An 18,496-nucleotide genomic window follows, 5' to 3' on the forward strand; every position below is an offset into this window, starting at 1 on the left:
AACAAGCAAAGGTGCTGTTTTCTTGGTGAACCTGGTACCAGCACAAGGGTGAAGGAGATCGACACAGAGAACAATCAACTCCTACCAAATCAGATATCCAGAGAGCCAGAGGATACCAAGACTTCATCGCTGAAGCAGACCTAAAATGAATCCAACATGGCTCAGGGAAATTTGTGGAAGAGGGGGATGGAGAGAATTTTCAGAGCTACACGTTGGGTCATGCATGATACACAGAGACATTTCCTCCTACCCATAACTGGGGGCTAACCCCACAATGCACGACCCATATACCCCAACAAGGAGGGGCCAGGTGGAGGGGGGAGGACAGGAAGGAGGCTAATAATGGTACCAATTTGACTGTGTTCACTGAGTACAAAAATAAAAAAAAAAAGATTGTCCTGCTAATAACTCCCACAGAATTTAACACCCACACAACATTCCTGATAGATGGTCTTGGAAAAAACAGTAAAATGGTATGAGGATTTCAGGAGTAAATAATCAGCAGGCATTTTTTTCTTTTTTGTTTTGGTTAAGATGTTCCCATCTTGCACACAGGGAGCTTGCGACAGTGAGTACGGTTAATAAGTAACTTGTGTGATTTGAGGCACAAAGTCTGGACTCAGACTAGAGTTTTTCTGGATGCCTTCATCTGTTAGCCTGGGTATCAGGCTTAGATCAGCCTGGTTTTTCTGTGTCCACCCACAGCCTCACACTGGATGACCTTCCAGAACTGTCACAGCAAATAGGCACTTGTGGTCTGTGGGTAGCTGGCGGGGGAAGCGGAGATGCCTGGGACCCCTCCAGTACCCACATCTCTATTGAATGCCCATGTGCCCACTTCCCCACCCTGTGCCCTGCTAGGCAGCTGTAGTCAAGAAATGACTGATGTATAGTTTGAAACACAGGATTTGATGAGAGAGAGAACTCTTCGCTTAGGAAAACACTGTTTTAAACAACCCGAGGCTGATGGGGGGGTGAGGTGGAGAACAAGAGCTGGACAGAAATTTTGCTTAGAAAAACGATTCAGAAAGGGTGGAGTAAAACTACAACAAAAAAATAGACAAATGATTCAGATTGGCTTTCTCTGGGAGACAATCCTGATTTTTCTACTTAAAACTGAATCTTGCAAACGCCCCCTCCCATTGTTCTGATATCTTGGCTGTTAAGACATTGGCTGGAGGGAACCTGAGCCCCCTCTCTGCGCTGTGTGGACATCCTGAGGTCCTAGTCCGAGTTCTGAATGCTGACTCTGCACCGCTGCTTACCGCGGGCATGCCAGCTGCCTCCTGCGCCTTTGTTTCTTCATCTGTGAATGAGGCTTTTTTTTTTTTTCTTTTTAAATGGACTGTGAATAGAACTATTTTATGAAGTTGTTAGAACATAGCCGGGTGTGGTGGCGCACACCTTTAATCCCAACACAGAGGTAAGAGGATCGCCATGAATTTGAGGCCACCCTGCGATTCCATAGTGAATTCCAGGTCAGCCTGAGCTAGAGTGAGACCCTACCTCAAAAAACCATTAAAAAAAAAAAAAGTTGTTAGAACACAATGATATTTGCAGACCAGGGAAGTGAGCTAGTAGGCTGCAGCCAGCGCCGGGAGGTGCCAGCAACACGCTGTGCCCGCTTGCACATCTGTCGAAGGCAGGCCTGGAAGAAAGTTCCTGCAGTGTCTGGAGGCCTCCGAACACCACTGACACAGGGGTTAATGAAGCCGTCCTGAGAGGAGTGAAGGCAAGGCAAAGAGACACGGGTGATCTCCCTGTGGCTGTCAGGTCACTGAGACATTGAAATCCCAAAGAACTGGAATTTCCTCAGGAATCTCATGCTGGGGAAGGGAAAGAAATCAGCCAGAGGAGGAACTTGTCTCTCAGGAAGAGAGTTCACACACACAGACCACCTTGCGGGAGGGACTGGAACTGAGATAATGACGGGGCTATGATGGGTAGGATCTAAAAAATATATTTTTATTTATTTACTTAGAGAGAAAGATGCAGTGTGTGTGTGTGTGTGTGTGTGTGTGTGTGTGTGTGTGTGTGAGAGAGAGAGAGAGAGAGAGAGAGAGAGAGAATGGGTGCATCAGGGCCTCCAGCCACTGCAAATGAACTCTAGAAGCATGTGCCACCTTGTGCATCTGGCTTATGTGGGTCCTGGACAGAAATTTTGCTTAGAAATCAAGCCTTGAACTGGGGTCCTTAGGCTTCACAGGCAAGGGCTTAACCACTAAGCCATCTCTCCAGCCCTAATGTGTACTCTTAAGAGTCCTCTATTCAAACCTGAGCCTTATGTCCTGACCCTAAAATGGCCCTAGGTATGGGGAATTAGTAGACCTTTTTTTTTTTCCCCCTAATGTGGCTCTACTGAATAAATTTCTTTTTCTTTCCATGACTACTTGTCTGTTTGATTGGCTTATTGAAGATGAGTAACTGAGTCTTGTTAGAGGTTCCAGGGCCCAAGCTATGACTCTAACAATTCTAGTAATGCCAGGGGTTAAGTCACCCCAGTCTTATGGTTGGGAAGGTCGAAGTCTAAGAGCCTGGCTCTGGGGCCCCTCTGACACACAGAGGCCCCACCCCACAGGGCAATTGTGTTTTCTGAGCCTATAGCCACCTGCTATATAAGGTCTCTTCCAACACCTGCTCCAATGTGCTGCAGGATCCATCTGACTGCGGACTCTGGTCCCGGCTGGACCCAGAAGGTGAGGGGAGTCTGAGGCTGGGGCGGACCCTGGGAGAACAAGAAGCTGGAGGAGTGACATCCAGGTCCAGCTGAGACCCTTCCCTGGCTGGAGTCCAGGATACTCCCATGGTCCTGCCTCTTCCAGTTTCGCCCACTGCTACTCTCCTTTCAGGACAGGAAGGCTGGAGTATGGGGGGGGGGGGCGTGAGCTAGGGGTGTGATCTGCTTGTCATCTGTTGTCTGTTCCTCCATGTGGTATTGTCTGTTCAGATTCATTCTTAGGTCTGGCTTCCCTGTCAGAGAAAAACAAGAGTGGTAGGCCTTGCCAGACTTCAAAGATTTACTGACAGAACTTTGCAAGTCAAAGGGTGGGCAAGGGGGAGGATGGGATGTGGCTCAGTTGCCAAAGTGCTTGCCTAGCATACATGGAACTCTGGGTTCGATGCCTAGTACCGTGTAAACCAGGTCTGTTAGTGCAAATATGATGCACCTGTTAGCCCAGAACTTGGGAGGCGGAAGCGGGAGGATCAGTAGTTTAAGGTCATCCTTGGCTACATAGTGAGTTTAAGGCAAGCCTGGGCAATATGAGACCATGTTTTCCACAACAAAGAACTTTGCAAAGGAGAAGACACTCCTTCTTATCTTCCACACGCAGGGCTCCTTCCTTGTCCTCCAGCCTTGCTATTTTCTGTGGCCATAGATGTGACTAACAGACGGTGTGTCCCACCACAGGCTCACCTCCACACTCTGGCGCTTTGCTGTGTGGCAGTCAATTCTTGATGTCTCTGGGCCTCCATCACTCCCGTCTGACAGCGAGGCTCGCCACCAGGGCTGTAATGGAGCGGAGGTGATCTTTGCAGTGCATGTGGCTGCTGTGACATCTCCCTCCTCCCCCAGAGAACCTTCCCCTAAACTCTGTCTTCTGAGGATAGGGGCAGTCAGCTAGCCTTCCAGGCCTGGAGGGTGGTTTTAGTATGTGGGGACCATGGCTGGTACCTAGCTGTGTATCACATGCTCCCAACGAAACATATTTAACCTTCCCTTTTGGGTCTCTAAAATAGGGTCATTGGGATTCTCTTCCTTGTCACCAATCTCGAATGATTCAATCAAAGAGCCACACTGCCGTCAGTGATGGGGGAGTATGGCATGTAATGTGTGTGTGTGTGTGTGTGTGTGTGTGTGTGTGTGTTAGGTGTGATGTGAGTGGCATTTGTGACTGCTGGGTGGTATGGGGTATGTGGCATATGATATGAGTAGCATTTGTAGCCAGCTGGGTGATGTGTAGCGTGTGTGTTGTATGTAGGGGCTGGGGTGTGAGTGGCATGTGTGTGTACGTAGGGTGGTGTGAGTGGAAGGTGAGGGATGTGTGTGCGTGTTGGGTGATGTGTGGCATGGGGCAGAGCCGGAGGAGGACTGCAGCCTCCAGCGGAAGGTCAGCTCCGTCTCAGCCAGTGGCCACTACCATGTGGTGCAACCAAACTTTGGGACTGAAGACTGGAATAAGTCCTGGTTGGGGCCGTACAGGCTGAGTGAGCCAGATGCCTCAGGTTTCCTCCCCGTGGAATGGAGGCACCAACTCTACTGGAGCAGCCAACAGGACTCAGGGATCGTGATGTGACGTACTTGTACCAGCCAGTACAGCAGCTGTCGGCCACATGTGACTACTGGGCACTTGCACAGTGATTCGTGTGCTGGAAGACAGCATGCTTTATTTATCTAACCTGAATGACGCAACTTAAGTAGCCATGCATACCTGATGGCCGCCATCTGTAGTCCGCGAGATAATGATTAGGGAGGGAGGACTCCGTGCCGAGCCGGATGTTTGCTTTCTCTGTGGTTTTGACAGCAGCCGGTTGAAACCCAGGAGTTGGAAGGCAGTGTGGAATGGAGGTGAAGGGCCTGGCCACAGCCCAGCCCTGCTCCCTTTCAGGAAGAAACCTTGATTTTGAGTCTAACACTTGACTGTCTTATAGGGCTCAGTATCCTCCAGGTGCTAACAGCAGCACTTGCCTGCAAAGGTGGACAAATTACCCAAACGAATGCATGTGAAGGGTTTGGCACAGAGCAAGGGCACCATGTGTGTTTGTACATGGGAGTGGCAGCAGCAAAACCACGGAGCGCCAAGTGTGCATGCAGGGAGATGCCAGCCCAGAAGATGAACGTTGCATTCTGGGAAGGGTGAGGGAGCTACAGCTCTCTTTTCTTGGGCTCTGTTAGGATGTGGATCCTACAAAGACCCATGTGCTAAGGCTTGATCATTGGTCTGTGGTGGTAAGGTGGGGCACCAGGCCTTTAGGAGGCCAGTAGCAGGAAGTTAGCATGGAATTGGGACCCTGATCCTTCCTGTCTTTTTACTTTTTATAATCACTTCCTGGCTACCATGAGGTGAACAGAGTTCTTTTGTCATGGGCTCCCACATGCTGTACAATATGGCCCGGTGAGAGGTCCAAGGGACCAACACCTCTGAAATTGAGACAAAATAATTTTTTTTTTCAAGGTAGCTCTAGCTCAGGCTGTCCTGGAATTAACTATGTTGTCTTAGGGTGGCCTCGAACTCATGGTGATTCTCCTACCTCTGCCTCCTGAGTGCTGGGATTAAAGATGTGAGCTACCACACCTGGCGAGACAAAATAAATTTTACCTTCTTATAACTTGATTATCTCAGAGTTTATTTATTTATTTATTTATTTATTTATTTATTTGACAGAGAAAGAGAGAGAGGATGGGCACGCCAGGGCCTCCAGCAGCTGCAAACGAACTCCAGACGCATGTGCCCCTTTGTGCATCTGGCTAACATGGGTCCTGGGGAATTGAACCAGGGTCCTGTGGCTTTGCAGGCAAATGCCTTAACTGCTAAGCCATCCCTTTGGGTTTTTTTTTTTTTTTTTTTTTTGTAGTGACAAAAATCTGATGGCTAAATAGCAGTTCTAGTGGCACCAGAAACTGGTCCACTGCTATGTTATAGTTCCGTAGGAATTTCCCCAGGCTGTGTTACATACCTATGTGCAGGGCCTCAGCAGGCATTTGAGATCAGCAAACTCAGAGCCTGTGTAAGGGCAGAGGGGAGCAGAAGTCACAGCTCTGTGCCCCCATTTTATTCCACTACAAGGATGGTCTAAGAATCAGGCTTATTGCAATGTGATTTAAGTCCCCTTCAATGACAGGAATTCCTCCAAGCCTCCAGGGTTGCCGTCTTTATGTCTCTCCAGGTTTGAGGCTCTGTGGCCCCATCTTCAGGAGAAGCCATGCCCAGCACCATTAAAGGCATCCTTGTTGCTGGCGTCATCACGGTGCTTGCCATCACTGCTGTAGGTGAGAGAAGCCACAAAACCTCATCTGGGAAAGAGGACCTCCTTCCCGTGTCATCAGAATATTCTTGCTCTTGGTACCTCTCACATGGCCTCTTATGTCGTATGAGGTCCATGTATGGACATTTCCTTTGGAATGGTCACTGCTGTTGGCCAAAGTTGGATTTTGTTTTTGGGGAATAGTGAACAGTGGGGAGAAGCTTATGGGTGAGACTCCATCTTAGCCGCATCAGCTCCGAGGACCCCCAGAGATCAGGGATGGCCACCCAATTGATGTCTTTTCCTTGTTGTGGCTGTGCTGCTGTTGCGGAGAGAGCCCTGGGTGGGGTTAGGGCTCCTGAAGCTAGTGGCGATCAATGAGAGTTCTTGTCCTCGATTCACAAATAACCGAGGAATGTGCAAACAAAGAAGGATAAATTAAGAAACTTTGATCAAGGGAGGACTCAGGTGAGAGGGGAAAAAGCTAGAGACACCTCCAAGCTGGGAGGACCCGGAATAGACTGATGCCTTGAAGGCTGGATTTGGGTTTCTTTTTTTTTTTTTTTAAATTTTTTTTTAAACTCTTTTTCTTTTTTTTCCCCAACAGACTGGCCTTTATTTTATTTTATTTATTTATTTATTTATTTATTTATTTGAGAGCAACAGACACAGAGGGAAAGACAGATAGAGGGAGAGAGAGAGAATGGGCGCGCCAGGGCTTCCAGCCTCTGCAAACGAACTCCAGACGCGTGCGCCCCCTTGTGCATCTGGCTAACGTGGGACCTGGGGAACCGAGCCTCGAACCGGGGTCCTTAGGCTTCACAGGCAAGCGCTTAATCGCCAAGCCATCTCTCCAGCCCTGGGTTTCTTTATAACCTTGGAAATGCACATCAGGCACCCAGTTGGGATGAGCCTCATTGCCAGGTTCAGGTGTACAGAAAGGACCCTGATTGGTTGATGGGTGTTCGGGGAGGGAGTGTAGGATCAGGAAAGGCCCATCAACCTGTGAGGGGGTAGAAATGCAGGTTTGGAGGAAGCTTACAAAAACCTTCCAGGATGAAGGCCCACGAAGTAGCTTCCGGTGGCCATTTTAACTCAGATGGGAGTTTCTTTCTAGTTTGGCCAGGGCAGGTTGACATCTGTCTTCTTCTTGGACCTGTATCTCTGAGTGACTTTCTAAAACTAAGCTCTCTTGTTCCTGTTCTCTGTCAGGGTTCTGACCAGAGTATGCTCTGTGAATGTTACTTGATATTTTGTCTCCCCAGAATCCCTGAACTGTACACAATGTCATTCACATACGGGGTCCTGCTTGAACATCAGCGCCACTGAGTGCCCCACTGATGCCCTCAGCTGCTCCAGTTCCTCTGTCAGTTCTTCTTTGGGTGAGTGGGGTGCTCTCCATCTTTGGGACTTAGGCTGGCCAGGAGCTCAAGAAGGTGACCAGAGAGAAAGGATTCCTGAGATGGCCACAGAAACAGAAGTCATGAAGTTAACTTCCCAGTGGCCACTGTGAGCAGGAGTCAAATAGGAACAAAGGGATGGAATCAAACAGCAGATAAACCCTGAGGCATCTGGGAAATTATTACCACAGATTGAAATCTTGTTCTAGATGCAAATCCATGGATATGGGAAGTAAGAGAAGTCCTGAGTTCAAATTATGAGGCAAGCATTTTGCCTTCAGTGTTTGTATTTTTCTAGAAGTTTCTTTTCTCCTTCTGGTTTACTTCTAGATCAAATACATTTTCACTGAAGACTTCTTTGTGAGGCATTTTGATTGTGACCATGATGACAAACTCTCTGAGTTTCCAAAATTCTCCCATGCATACAAGCAGAGAGGAGGGAATAATAATGTGAAATAAACACTGTCTTTTGTCAGCATTAGCAACATTTTTCATTTTGCCAATATAGAAATATCTATATCAGTTCTGTCCTGTATACTAGACCACACATATTGAAATATAGCTGATATGATGAAGAATTTAATTTTTCTAAGGACTTTTTTTTTGAAGATTTTATTTTATTTATTTATTTATTAGAGGCAGAGAGAGGGAGAAAGGAAATGAGCACATCAGGGCCTCTAGCTACTGCAAATGAACTCCAGATGCATGTGCCGCCATGTGCATCTGGCTTACATGGGACCTGGAGAATCAAACCTGGGTCCTTAGGCTTCACAGGTCAAGCGCCTTAACTGCTAAGCCATCTCTCCAGCCCAAGGAATTTAATTTTAAATTTAGTTTAATGTGTATGTGATACTGGGGAGGGAACCGAGGGCCTCACACATGCTGGGCATGCATTCTACCATTTAACTACAGCCCCAGCCCCCCCTTTTTAAAGTTAATTATGGATATACTCAGTATATAAACAGCACATGTTGGTACCACTATTACTCTTATCCCTGGCCCGACCCCTCTGAAGGGACCCTCCTCATTGGGGATGCTGGTTATCCCCATGGGGATTGTTAAGTTGTCTAGGCTGGCCTCATTTGTGATCCTCCTATCTCAGTCTCCTGAATTCTGGGATTACAGATGTTAATTTTATTTATTTTTATTTTTATTATTTTTTAATAGTGCTGGTGATTGAACCCAGGGCCTCACACATGCCAGACAAGTGCTCTGGCACTGAGCTGCATTCCCAGTCCCTGAATTTTCTTTCCTCCTCCTCCTCCTCCTCTTCTTCTTCTTTTTTTCTTTGTTTTTTTTCAAGGTAGGGTCTTGTTCTGGCCCAGGCTGACCTGTAATCTCAGGGTGGCCTCAAACTCACCTCCTGCCATTGCCTCCTGAGTGCTGGGGTGAAAGGCGTGCACCACCACGCTGTCTTCCTTTTGATTAATCTACATTTAGATGTTAATGGCGACACGCACGGCATCTGCATGTGGGTTGCCTCTGGTCTGGAGGCCTGAGTGGATTCTTGATCTGTTTCTAAGAAGACGCACGTAGGTGCTGCTATGGGTGTTCTGTTTACATGAGGCCTGCTCTGTCTGCTCTTCCATTTTAGAGACGCTAAGACCAATTGTGAGGTTAGGGGTTGGTGTCAGCCTAAACCTACCATTTCCCAGCTTCCCATCCACCTTTTTTTAAAATTTTTATTTATTTATTTGAGAGCGACAGACACAGAGAGAAAGACAGATAGAGGGAGAGAGAGAGAATGGGCGCGCCAGGGCTTCCAGCCTCTGCAAACGAACTCCAGACGCATGCGCCCCCTTGTGCATCTGGCTAATGTGGGACCTGGGGAACCGAGCCTCGAACCGGGGTCCTTAGGCTTCACAGGCAAGTGCTTAACCGCTAAGCCATCTCTCCAACCCCCCATCCACCTTTTACCTAGAGGTTAGCCCATGTCTCTGATAATCTTCAGTCACGGAAAGATTTGATCTATGAGGGATTTGATAGCTCCCAAGCTGCCCTGGAGACTTCTGTCTCTTGAGGTCCCCACCCACCGCAGAGCCTCTCCTCAGCAGGGGATGACACCTTGTTTGTCTTTGTGTAGGAGGAACCTCTGTGTTGTACCAGAACATGAACTGCTCCACGCAGAACTGCAGTGAGATGAACACCCTGGTGGCCTTCGCTGTGCATGTCTCTGATGAACAACGCTTCAGTTTTTCAAGCCAGTGCTGTCAAGGGGAGAAGTGTAATGACACCAGCCACGGTCTGTACCACCTAGGGCCACCTGCCCTAGGTCCTCCAGATCCCGTCCTTGCTTTGCCACCTGGGATCCTTGCCCTAGGGTACTCAACTCAAGCCCAGGCACTGCAGTGCAAATCTGGATATCATTAACATTCCATGAGTTGTTAATGGCAACATTTCCAGGAACCTGTGAGCCACTGACCCAGCCCTGCAATCATGCTTTCCCCTTCCTCAGCACAAACACGAATGAGACACTCCATTGTGTGACAAGTGCAGCTGTCCATTGGTCATTCTTAAACATTGGGATCTCAGGTCTTCCATTAAGACGTTTTTTCCCCCCAGGTAGGGTCTCACTCTAGCCCAGGCTGACCTGGAATTCACTATGTAGTCTCATGGTGGCCTTGAACTCATAGCAATTCCCCTACTCTGCCTCCTGAGTGATGGGATTAAAGGCGTGCGCCACCACACCCAGCTTTATTTATATATATATATGTATATATATATATATTTTTTTTTTTTGAGACATGGTTTTATGTAACCTAGTCTGGCCTCAAACTTGCTATGAAGTTGAGGCTGACCTTGAACTCTTTTTTTTTTTTTTTTTTTTTTTGGTTTTTCAAGGTAGGGTCTCACACTAGCCCAGGCTGACCTGGAATTCGCTATGGAGTCTCAGGGTGGCCTCAAACTCATGGCAATCCTCCTACCTCTGCCTCCCAAGTACTGGGAGTAAAGGCATGAGCCACCACGCCCGGCTTGACCTTGAACTCTTGATCCTCCTGCCTCCACATCTTGAGTTCTGGTGTGGGCATGTGACACCATGACAGGCAAGATTCTCAAGTCTTAGAAATAATTGAGGAACCCCAAAACTTCTTTTTTTTTTGAGGTAGGGTCTCATTCTGGTCTAGGCTGACCTGGAATGAACTCTGTAGTCTCAGGGTGGCCTTGAACTCATGGCGATCCTTCTACCTCTGCCTCCCGAGTGCTGGGATTAAAGGTGTGCGCCACCACGCCCAGCTCCAAAACCTCTTCTTTATATAGTCTCCTTCTACCTATATTTACTGTCTTAGGAATTAAAGCTAAGAAAATTCATAAATCTTAATTAGTTCACTCAAAACTGGGTAATTATACATAATCAGTAATAGCAAGTTTACACAGAAATTACATCTTCCAAAACAAAAATATTTAGTAAGATGAACAGTACTATTATATATGTATTGACACGCTCACACAAACACATATATATGTTCTGGCTTAGAAGAAGCTAGAATATCACATTTGCTCGTGTATTTGTTCTGTTGTAATCTCATACAGCATATGGTTTCTAGAAAATTCTTACAGGGCAAAGGGAATACAAATTGTCAACACCGAGCATTGACCTGAAAATGGCTTTGTCCTCTGGGACTCACTACAAGGTTTCAGGAGCTTCGGGATTCCTGGGCTATCATTTGCGATTGCTCATCTAGATCAAAGCCTTCATGTTGAAGAATGAAACAATGTGGCCAAAAAAGGCAAAGCTCACTGGCCATAGCCACAGAGCACGCTGGCAGCAGGGCGTTTCCCCACCCAGGCACAACATTTGCTATGGACTGTGACCATATGCTCAGAGAAAGACTTTACACTAGTCAGGCCCCTGATGGCTCATGGTGACATTGGCCCTAGGCTGGCTTTTGTCCTGAACTCAAGGGTTTCTCTTCTCAGTCTCTTCTCCAGAGCCCTGCAGACTGGACGGTCTCTAAGGGTGCGTCTGTGGGATTGTGGGCAGTCAATACTTTGGCCAGATAGGGTGTCTCTGTTTGCCTGTCCCCTCCATCCCCCCAAACATGGCACCGTTCTATCTTTCCTCTACTCAGACTCTGAAGGGGCAGAGGCGCTGAGCAACACCACAGTGTGCCCTGCTTGCTATGGAAATGACACGGCATCCTGCATCGAGAAAGACCGGCAGTGTTATAATGGAGAGCAGTGCATCCACCTAATCGCACAGTTCATGAACGGTACGTCTGCAATTTTGATTCCTTTGTGGGGCTTGATTTGAAAACACGTCAGACCTTGAGTCGTAAGTTCTAGGCTAATACAAAGGGTTGGGAAGGGCAGAGGGCAAGAGAAAAAGCCTGCCGAGGAAGCCCTGAACTGGTTCTGTTTCTGCCTTCTTTGTCCAGAGATAGTGCTGGCTGCCTTCTCCTGGACTGTGCCCCCCCATGGCTCCCAGCCAAGGCATGCCTAGTTAATCACATCATGCCCTTCCTGCCGTCTGCCTCTTTACTAGGCTGCTATCATGCAGTAGGTATAGATGGTTGGGACTTTTATTTACTTTTATACCTATATTTCTCTATCATGAGAGGTGCTGGCTAGGGGCAGTGTTGGGCAGCTGACAGCAATAGTCAAATTGGTTCTTTAGTTTTTCTTTTTTTCTTTCTTTCTCTTTCTCTCTCTCCTTCCTTCCTTCCTTCTTTCTTCTTTTTTTAAAATGTTTTTTATTTTATTTATTTATTTGAGAGTGACAGAGAGAGAAGGAGGCAGATAGAGAGAATGGGTGTGCCAGGGCCTCCAGCTACTGCAAACAAACTCCAGACACATGCGCCCCCTTGTGCAACTGGCTAACGTGGGTCCTGGGGAATCGAGCCTTGAACTGGGGTCCTTAGACTTCACAGGCAAGTGCTTAACCACTAAGTCATCTCTCCAGCCCTCTTTCTTCTATTACTTATTTATTTTTTGTTTTTCGGGATAGGGTCTCACTCTAGCTCAGGCTGACCTGGAATTCACTCTGTAGTCTCAGGGTGGCCTTGAACTAATAACAATCCTCCTGCCTCTGCCTCCTGAGTGCTGGGATTAAAGGCATGAGCCACCATGCCCTGCTTCATTTATTTATTTATTTATTTATTTTTAAGGTAGGGTTTCCCTCTGGCCCAGGCTGACTTGGAATTCACTATGTAGTCTCAGGGTGGCCACGAACTCGTAGGATCCTCCTACCTCTGCCTCCCAAGTGCTGGGATTAATGATGTGCTCCACCATACCTAGCTCAAATTGGGAATTTCTTCTCCTGCTTCTGCTCCTCTTCCTCCCCCTTCTTCTTTCTTACAAAAATAACTTAACAACAACCATTGCACTGTCAAGGAGTATCTTCTAAGATGAACGGTTCTGTAAAGGACATATCTATTTTGTGTGCCTGGAGCAGCTGCCTGCGGAGTTCATGACAAGCTGTACACCTGTCTTGTGGCTTGCCATCATTCTCCTGACACCGGGTAGATCTCTGCTGTGTCCTCCCACCTCTCCAGTGTGTATGTGGGAGGCGGGAGAAGGTGGTAGAGGAAGACTTGGTGATTTTACCAGTCAGGGCATCTTGCCATTCTGTTGTTCTTTGCTATTCTTGCCACAAACTTCTGGGAACTTTTCTGGTTTGAGAAATAAATTCACTTCTCCTCTCCCAGTCAGCATTAGTGGATTAAAAAAAAAATTATAAGTTTATTTATGAGAGAGAGAAAGAAGAAGAAAAGATAGAAAGGATACACTAAGGCCTCTAGCCACTGCAAAAGAACTCCAGATGCATGCACCCCCGCCTTGTGTATCTGGCTTATGTGGGTACTTGGGAATTGAACCTGGGTCCTTAAGCTTCACAGGCAAGTGCCTTAACTGCTAAGCCATCTCTCCAACCCAGTTTCCAGGTTGAGCAGGGGTGTTTTATACACTGACTGTGCCATCTTCCCAGCTCCAACACAGTGTTTATTTCTAAGAGAACTTTTAGATTCACAGTACCCTGGAGGTGAAGGAAGAAAGTTCCCATGTTCTGCCACCCATCACATGGAGAGTCTCTCTTGCTGTCAACATAGCCACCAGAATGGTACAGTTTTACCTCTGAGGAGCCTACACACAGAGACATCACTGTCACCCATGTCCACACTTTTCATCAGCATTCCGTCTTGGAGTCATCCATCCTAAGAGTTGGAACAAATGTATAATGACATACGTCCACCCTAGCAGCGTCACACAGTGCAGCTTCCTTGCCCTAGATGCCCTCTGTGCTCTGCTCACTCATTCTTCCCTCCTTTCCCACAAGATTCTAGCCACCACTCATCTTTTTTTTTTAATTTATTTGAAAGCAGACAGAGAAAGAGGTAGAGAGAGAGAGAGAGAGAATGGGCGCGCCAGGGCTTCCAGCCACTGCAGAAGAATTCCAGATGCCTGCGCCCCCTTGTGCATCTGGCTAACGTGGGTCCTGGGGAATCGAGCCTTGAACCGGGGTCCTTAAGCTTCACAGGCAAGCGATTAACCTCTAAGCCATCTCTCCAGCCCCATCTTTTTACAGCCTCTATAATTTCACCTCTCTGGAACGTCCTATAGGTGTAATCATTCAGTGTGTAGCCTTTTCGCAATGGCTTCTTTTACTTCACAATGCATATTTCTCTCTCCTTCTCTCTGTCTCTGGGTCACACATGTGAAGCATACATTGTACCATTGATCTACATCCCAGCAAAATATCTTGTTACTTTGAAAAGTTTGGGATGCCTATGTTTGAGATGACTATATATAAATTTTTCTTTTCCCAAGGTAGGGTCTCACTCTAGCTCAGGCTGACCTGGAACTCACTCTATAGCCCCAGGCTGGCCTCAAACTCCCAGCAGCCCTCCTACCTTTGCCTCCTGAGGGATAGAACTAAAGGTGTGTGCCACCACACCTGGCATGGTCTTTAATTTTAAAGCTGTGTCTTAGGGCAACAAAGGTATTTGAAAGATTTTCTTTGCACATCTAGTTTTTATTGTCTCCTGGTGCAAAGAATGGAAATTTAAGATTTATTTGCCTCTGTGTATGTGCATGGGTGTGCCAGAGCCTCTTGCTGCAGCAAACAAACTCCAGTCACATGTGCCACATTTTGCCTCTGGCTTTACATGGGTACTGGGGAACTGAATTCCAGTGAACAGGCTTTGCAAGCAAGTACCTTTAACCACTGAGCCATCTCTCCAGCCCTCAAAGATAAATATTCTCCCCATAAATAGTTTGGCTGAAGTTGAAAGCCAAACAGATCATAAATGTAGTTTTTATGTTGATTTTTAAAAGGTCCCTTTAAAAGTCCTGTAGTGAAGTTCCAAGCACCTAAACTCATTTTAGCATTTTAGCTCAAGCCCAGCACTGGTACTTGTAATGAACCAGTGATGTGGTTCTTTCTTCATGGGATATGGAGGTCTTTCTCAGAGCAACTTAAGAGTAAACTTTGAGCTTGAAGGCTTACTTTGACATTTTCTGCATATCGAGGGTGGAGGAACCGACCAGACTCTTGCACGTTGCTCGGCTGCCATGCCCACGCTGCAGATGGTCACCCAGCATTGGCAGGGGCGGGGGCAGAAGGGCTGCGCGGGGTCCTTACTGTTGCCTTTGCGTTCTCAGGCACGGAGTCCAAGAATCTCACATTGAAAGGCTGTTCCAACATCAGTAACTCCACCTGTCATTTCCTGTCTACTGGAAACCAGCCCGTGGGAGATGTCATTTTCCACAAGGTTGAATGCTTGAATGCCTCCATAATACCCACCACCCAACCAAGCACCTCCCCTCAGGTGACCACTACTCCAACCCAAACAAGCACCACCTCCAACACAGGCATGAAAGCCCCCCTCACTGCCCTGGCTCTTGGTAGTATCCTTCTTCTGGGGTTACTGTTCTGAGGTCCCTGGGTCACGGTCCTGCCCAGTGCCCCATGGGGTGCTAAGCCCCGCCCCCCGTCCTTGTATCTCTGTTTAAATGCTTAGTGCATTGGACTCCAGGTAACACTGGAGCATTCATGGTTCTCCTCTGATTAAAGCATTGGTTTGTCCACTGGTACGTTCTGGGCTGGGTGTGGTTTGAGCCAAATGATGGCTCCATCCATGTCTAGACTGAAAGTGGATTCCTTGCTTTGGAAAGAGGTGGTCATTTTTCTTGGAGGACATTCCTGTTCTTGATCCATGTTGTTTCTGAGAAACTGACTCTTGGACTTTGTTGAAATCTCTTTGAAGCCCTGCCCATCTAGCATCCCGTGTGCCACCACCTTCTATACAGCCACAGCAGGGGGTGCTCCTGCTGAGCCCCCTAATGACATGTTAATCACAGTGCCAGTGCAGAAGTCCCAGTAGCTTTGCAGTCTCAGCTGACAGTCGGTCAACAGTTGTCCTGCTGGCAGCCAGAGGCCCACAGTGAATCAAGGAAACAACGATGTCACCTCAGGGTCCTGTCGCCTTGGAGACCCAGAGAGGGTGTGTGCAGAAGGAATGCTGACCACAAGAATGCGCGCACTGGATCCATGATCAAGTCTTTAGGCTTAACAGATGGGGGCTTAGAGCCTGGGGCGTTGTGTAGCATTGTGTAGTAGGGGATGTGGCTCTAGAACCTGGTGCCTTGCCTCTGAGAACTTACAGTAGCAAACAGCCATCATTCATTCTGAAATACCTGGGGAGCAAGAAACCATTTGGGCCAAAAATACAGGGGCTCAGACTTAATAATTAAAAGGGGGCGTTGAGCTGGTTTGGGGTGAATGGGGTTGTTTTACTGTAATAAAAATTTAAAGGTGTAAACGTTGATGGTTGTTTTGTCCAGTTTCTTTTTTTTCTCAATTTTTATTAACATTTTCCATGATTATAAAAGTATCCCATGGTAATACCCTCTCTGCCCTCCCTTTTCCCCTTTGAAATTCCATTCTCCATCATATCCCCTCCCCATTTCAATCAGTCTCTCTTTTATTTTGATGTCATGATCTTTCCCTCCTCTTATGATGGTCTTGTGTAGGTAGTGTCAGGCACTATGAGGTCATGGATATCCAGGCCATTTTATGTCTGGAGGGAGCACGTTGTAAGGAGTCCTACCCTTCCTTTGGCTCTTACATTCTTTCTGCCACCTCTTCCGCATTAGACCCTGAGCCTTAGAAGGTGTGATCGAGATGTTACTCAGTACTCCAGTCACTTCTTTCCAGCACTGTGATACCTTCTGAGTCATCCCAAGGTCACTGCCACCTGTAAAGAGCAGATTCTCTACCCAAAGTGAGAGTAGCATTAATATAAGGGTATGAATATTAAGAGAAGTGCTTACTGGGCAGTTTGATAAGCATAGTATATACACTTATTCAGACATCAGCAGATGTTACACCCCTAGGGCTCATGACTACCCCTGTTTTAAGTTTTCAGTATCAGGGATGTGTTCCCCCCATGGAGTGAGCCTCTAGTCCAGTTGGAGGGCAGTTGGTTTCCACCATGACTGACATGCCACTATTGCACCCATTGGCTCATTTGGCCTGGCTGGCCAATTATAAGGCTTGCAATGTCCACTGTTGATTATCTTCACTGGTGGTATCCCTTTCTCCCATTGAACTACATATAGAATGGCTTCTTCCAGCTTTCTGTCAGCAGGTCTACATGGAGGAGGTTATCAGCTCAGTTCCAGCAGGATTTTTCAGTGGCCTTGCAGCCCAAGTACGTGGAGTTTTCAGCAATAGGGTCTTACCATTGATTCCTGGTGGGAAACCAAGGGCCTTGGCAATGGCCTATAATATTTTGGGGGCATCTGGGACCTCCCTGGCCAACAACTCACTGGAGGTATCTCATCCCTGGCACTGAAAATTTTCTAACAATGATCTATGGCTCCTGAGTGTTCCATTGTCCAAAACCAGAGGATTCCATATGATTTATTTGCATCCTCTTAGATTTTGATAGAGTTTCTGATGATGCATCCTAAGCAAAGTCACCATGAGGGCCACAAAGTGGCTCAACACTGCATTCACACAGTGTCACTTCTGCCCTGGATGTGGAAAGAGCTTTAAGCTTACTGAAAAGTTACAAACGTCGTGTTTCAGTCTGCCCTCACCCACTTTCTCCTGGTGTTCCGTCTTACATCGCCACAGGACAGTCACGGGAGCCAAGTGAATGAACACTGACATGGCACTGTTAGTGAACATTCTTCATTTGTACCCCATCAAACCTCCTTAGTGTTTCCTCTTCTGGTTCAGAACCAGGTTCTCATGTTTTCTCATTCTTTACCCATCTGTGATGACTCTGGAACCTACCTTTCAAGATTTCATTAACTATCTTCGTAATGAAGAAGACTATTGACTAGTTATTTTGCAGAAGGTCTCTCCGTTTGACATTTCTCATGGTAATATGGAAGGTAGACATTTAGGGCAAGGCTACTTCAGCAGTGATGTGATCTTTTCAGTGCATCTCATCAGGAGGCACATGATGTCCATAGGTTATATTACTGGTAACATCATTCTTTTTATTTTATTTTTATTTATTTATGAGAGAGAGAGAGAAAGAGAGAGAGAGAATAGGCACACCAGCCACTGAAAATGAACTCCAGATGCATGTGCCACCATGTACATCTGGCTTATATGGGTTCTGGGGAATCAAACCTGGGTCCTTAGGTTTTGTAGGCAAACGCCTTAACTGCTAAGCATCTCTCCAGTCCATGGTGACACCATTCTCGATTAGTTGGTGAAAATGCTATCTACCAGTTTTCTTCATTATAAAGTTACTATTACTTTTTTTAAAAATAATTTTTTCTTTATTTTTCTTTATTTTTTGAGAGCGACAGACAGAGAAAATGGCAGAGAGAGAGAGAGGAAATGAGGATGGGCACGCCAGGACTTCAGCCACTGCAAACAAACTCCAGACACGTGTGCCCCCTTGTGCATCTGGATAATGTGGGTCCTGGGGAATCAAGCCTCGAACCAGGGTCCTTAGGCTTCACAGGCAAGCGCTTAACTGCTAAGCCATCTCTCCAGCCCAAAAGTTACTATTACTTTTTATGTTTTTTTTTTTCAAATGTATTTGCAAGCATAGAGGGGTTTGGGGAGACAGAAAGGGAGAGAGAGAGAGAGAGAGAGAGAGAGAGAGAGAGCCCCAGGGTCTCTTGCCAATGCAAATGAACTCCAGATGCACTGGGGAGGCAGAGGTAGGTGG

General features: G+C 47.0%; 1 protein-coding gene across 1 annotated transcript; it reads left to right on the forward strand.

The window, feature by feature from the left end:
* The first annotated feature begins 5,922 nt into the window (after positions 1–5,922).
* Lypd8 (LY6/PLAUR domain containing 8) lies at positions 5,923–15,235 on the forward strand. Its single transcript, XM_045151703.1, has 5 exons — positions 5,923–5,989; positions 7,230–7,346; positions 9,448–9,606; positions 11,435–11,575; positions 14,961–15,235. Exons 1-5 carry the CDS (start codon positions 5,923–5,925, stop codon positions 15,233–15,235), a joined length of 759 nt encoding a protein of 252 aa, XP_045007638.1.
* Positions 15,236–18,496: the final 3,261 nt, after the last annotated feature.

The sequence above is a fragment of the Jaculus jaculus genome, chromosome 6, assembly GCF_020740685.1.
Source record: "Jaculus jaculus isolate mJacJac1 chromosome 6, mJacJac1.mat.Y.cur, whole genome shotgun sequence".
In the NCBI taxonomy this organism is placed as follows: Eukaryota; Metazoa; Chordata; class Mammalia; order Rodentia; family Dipodidae; genus Jaculus; species Jaculus jaculus.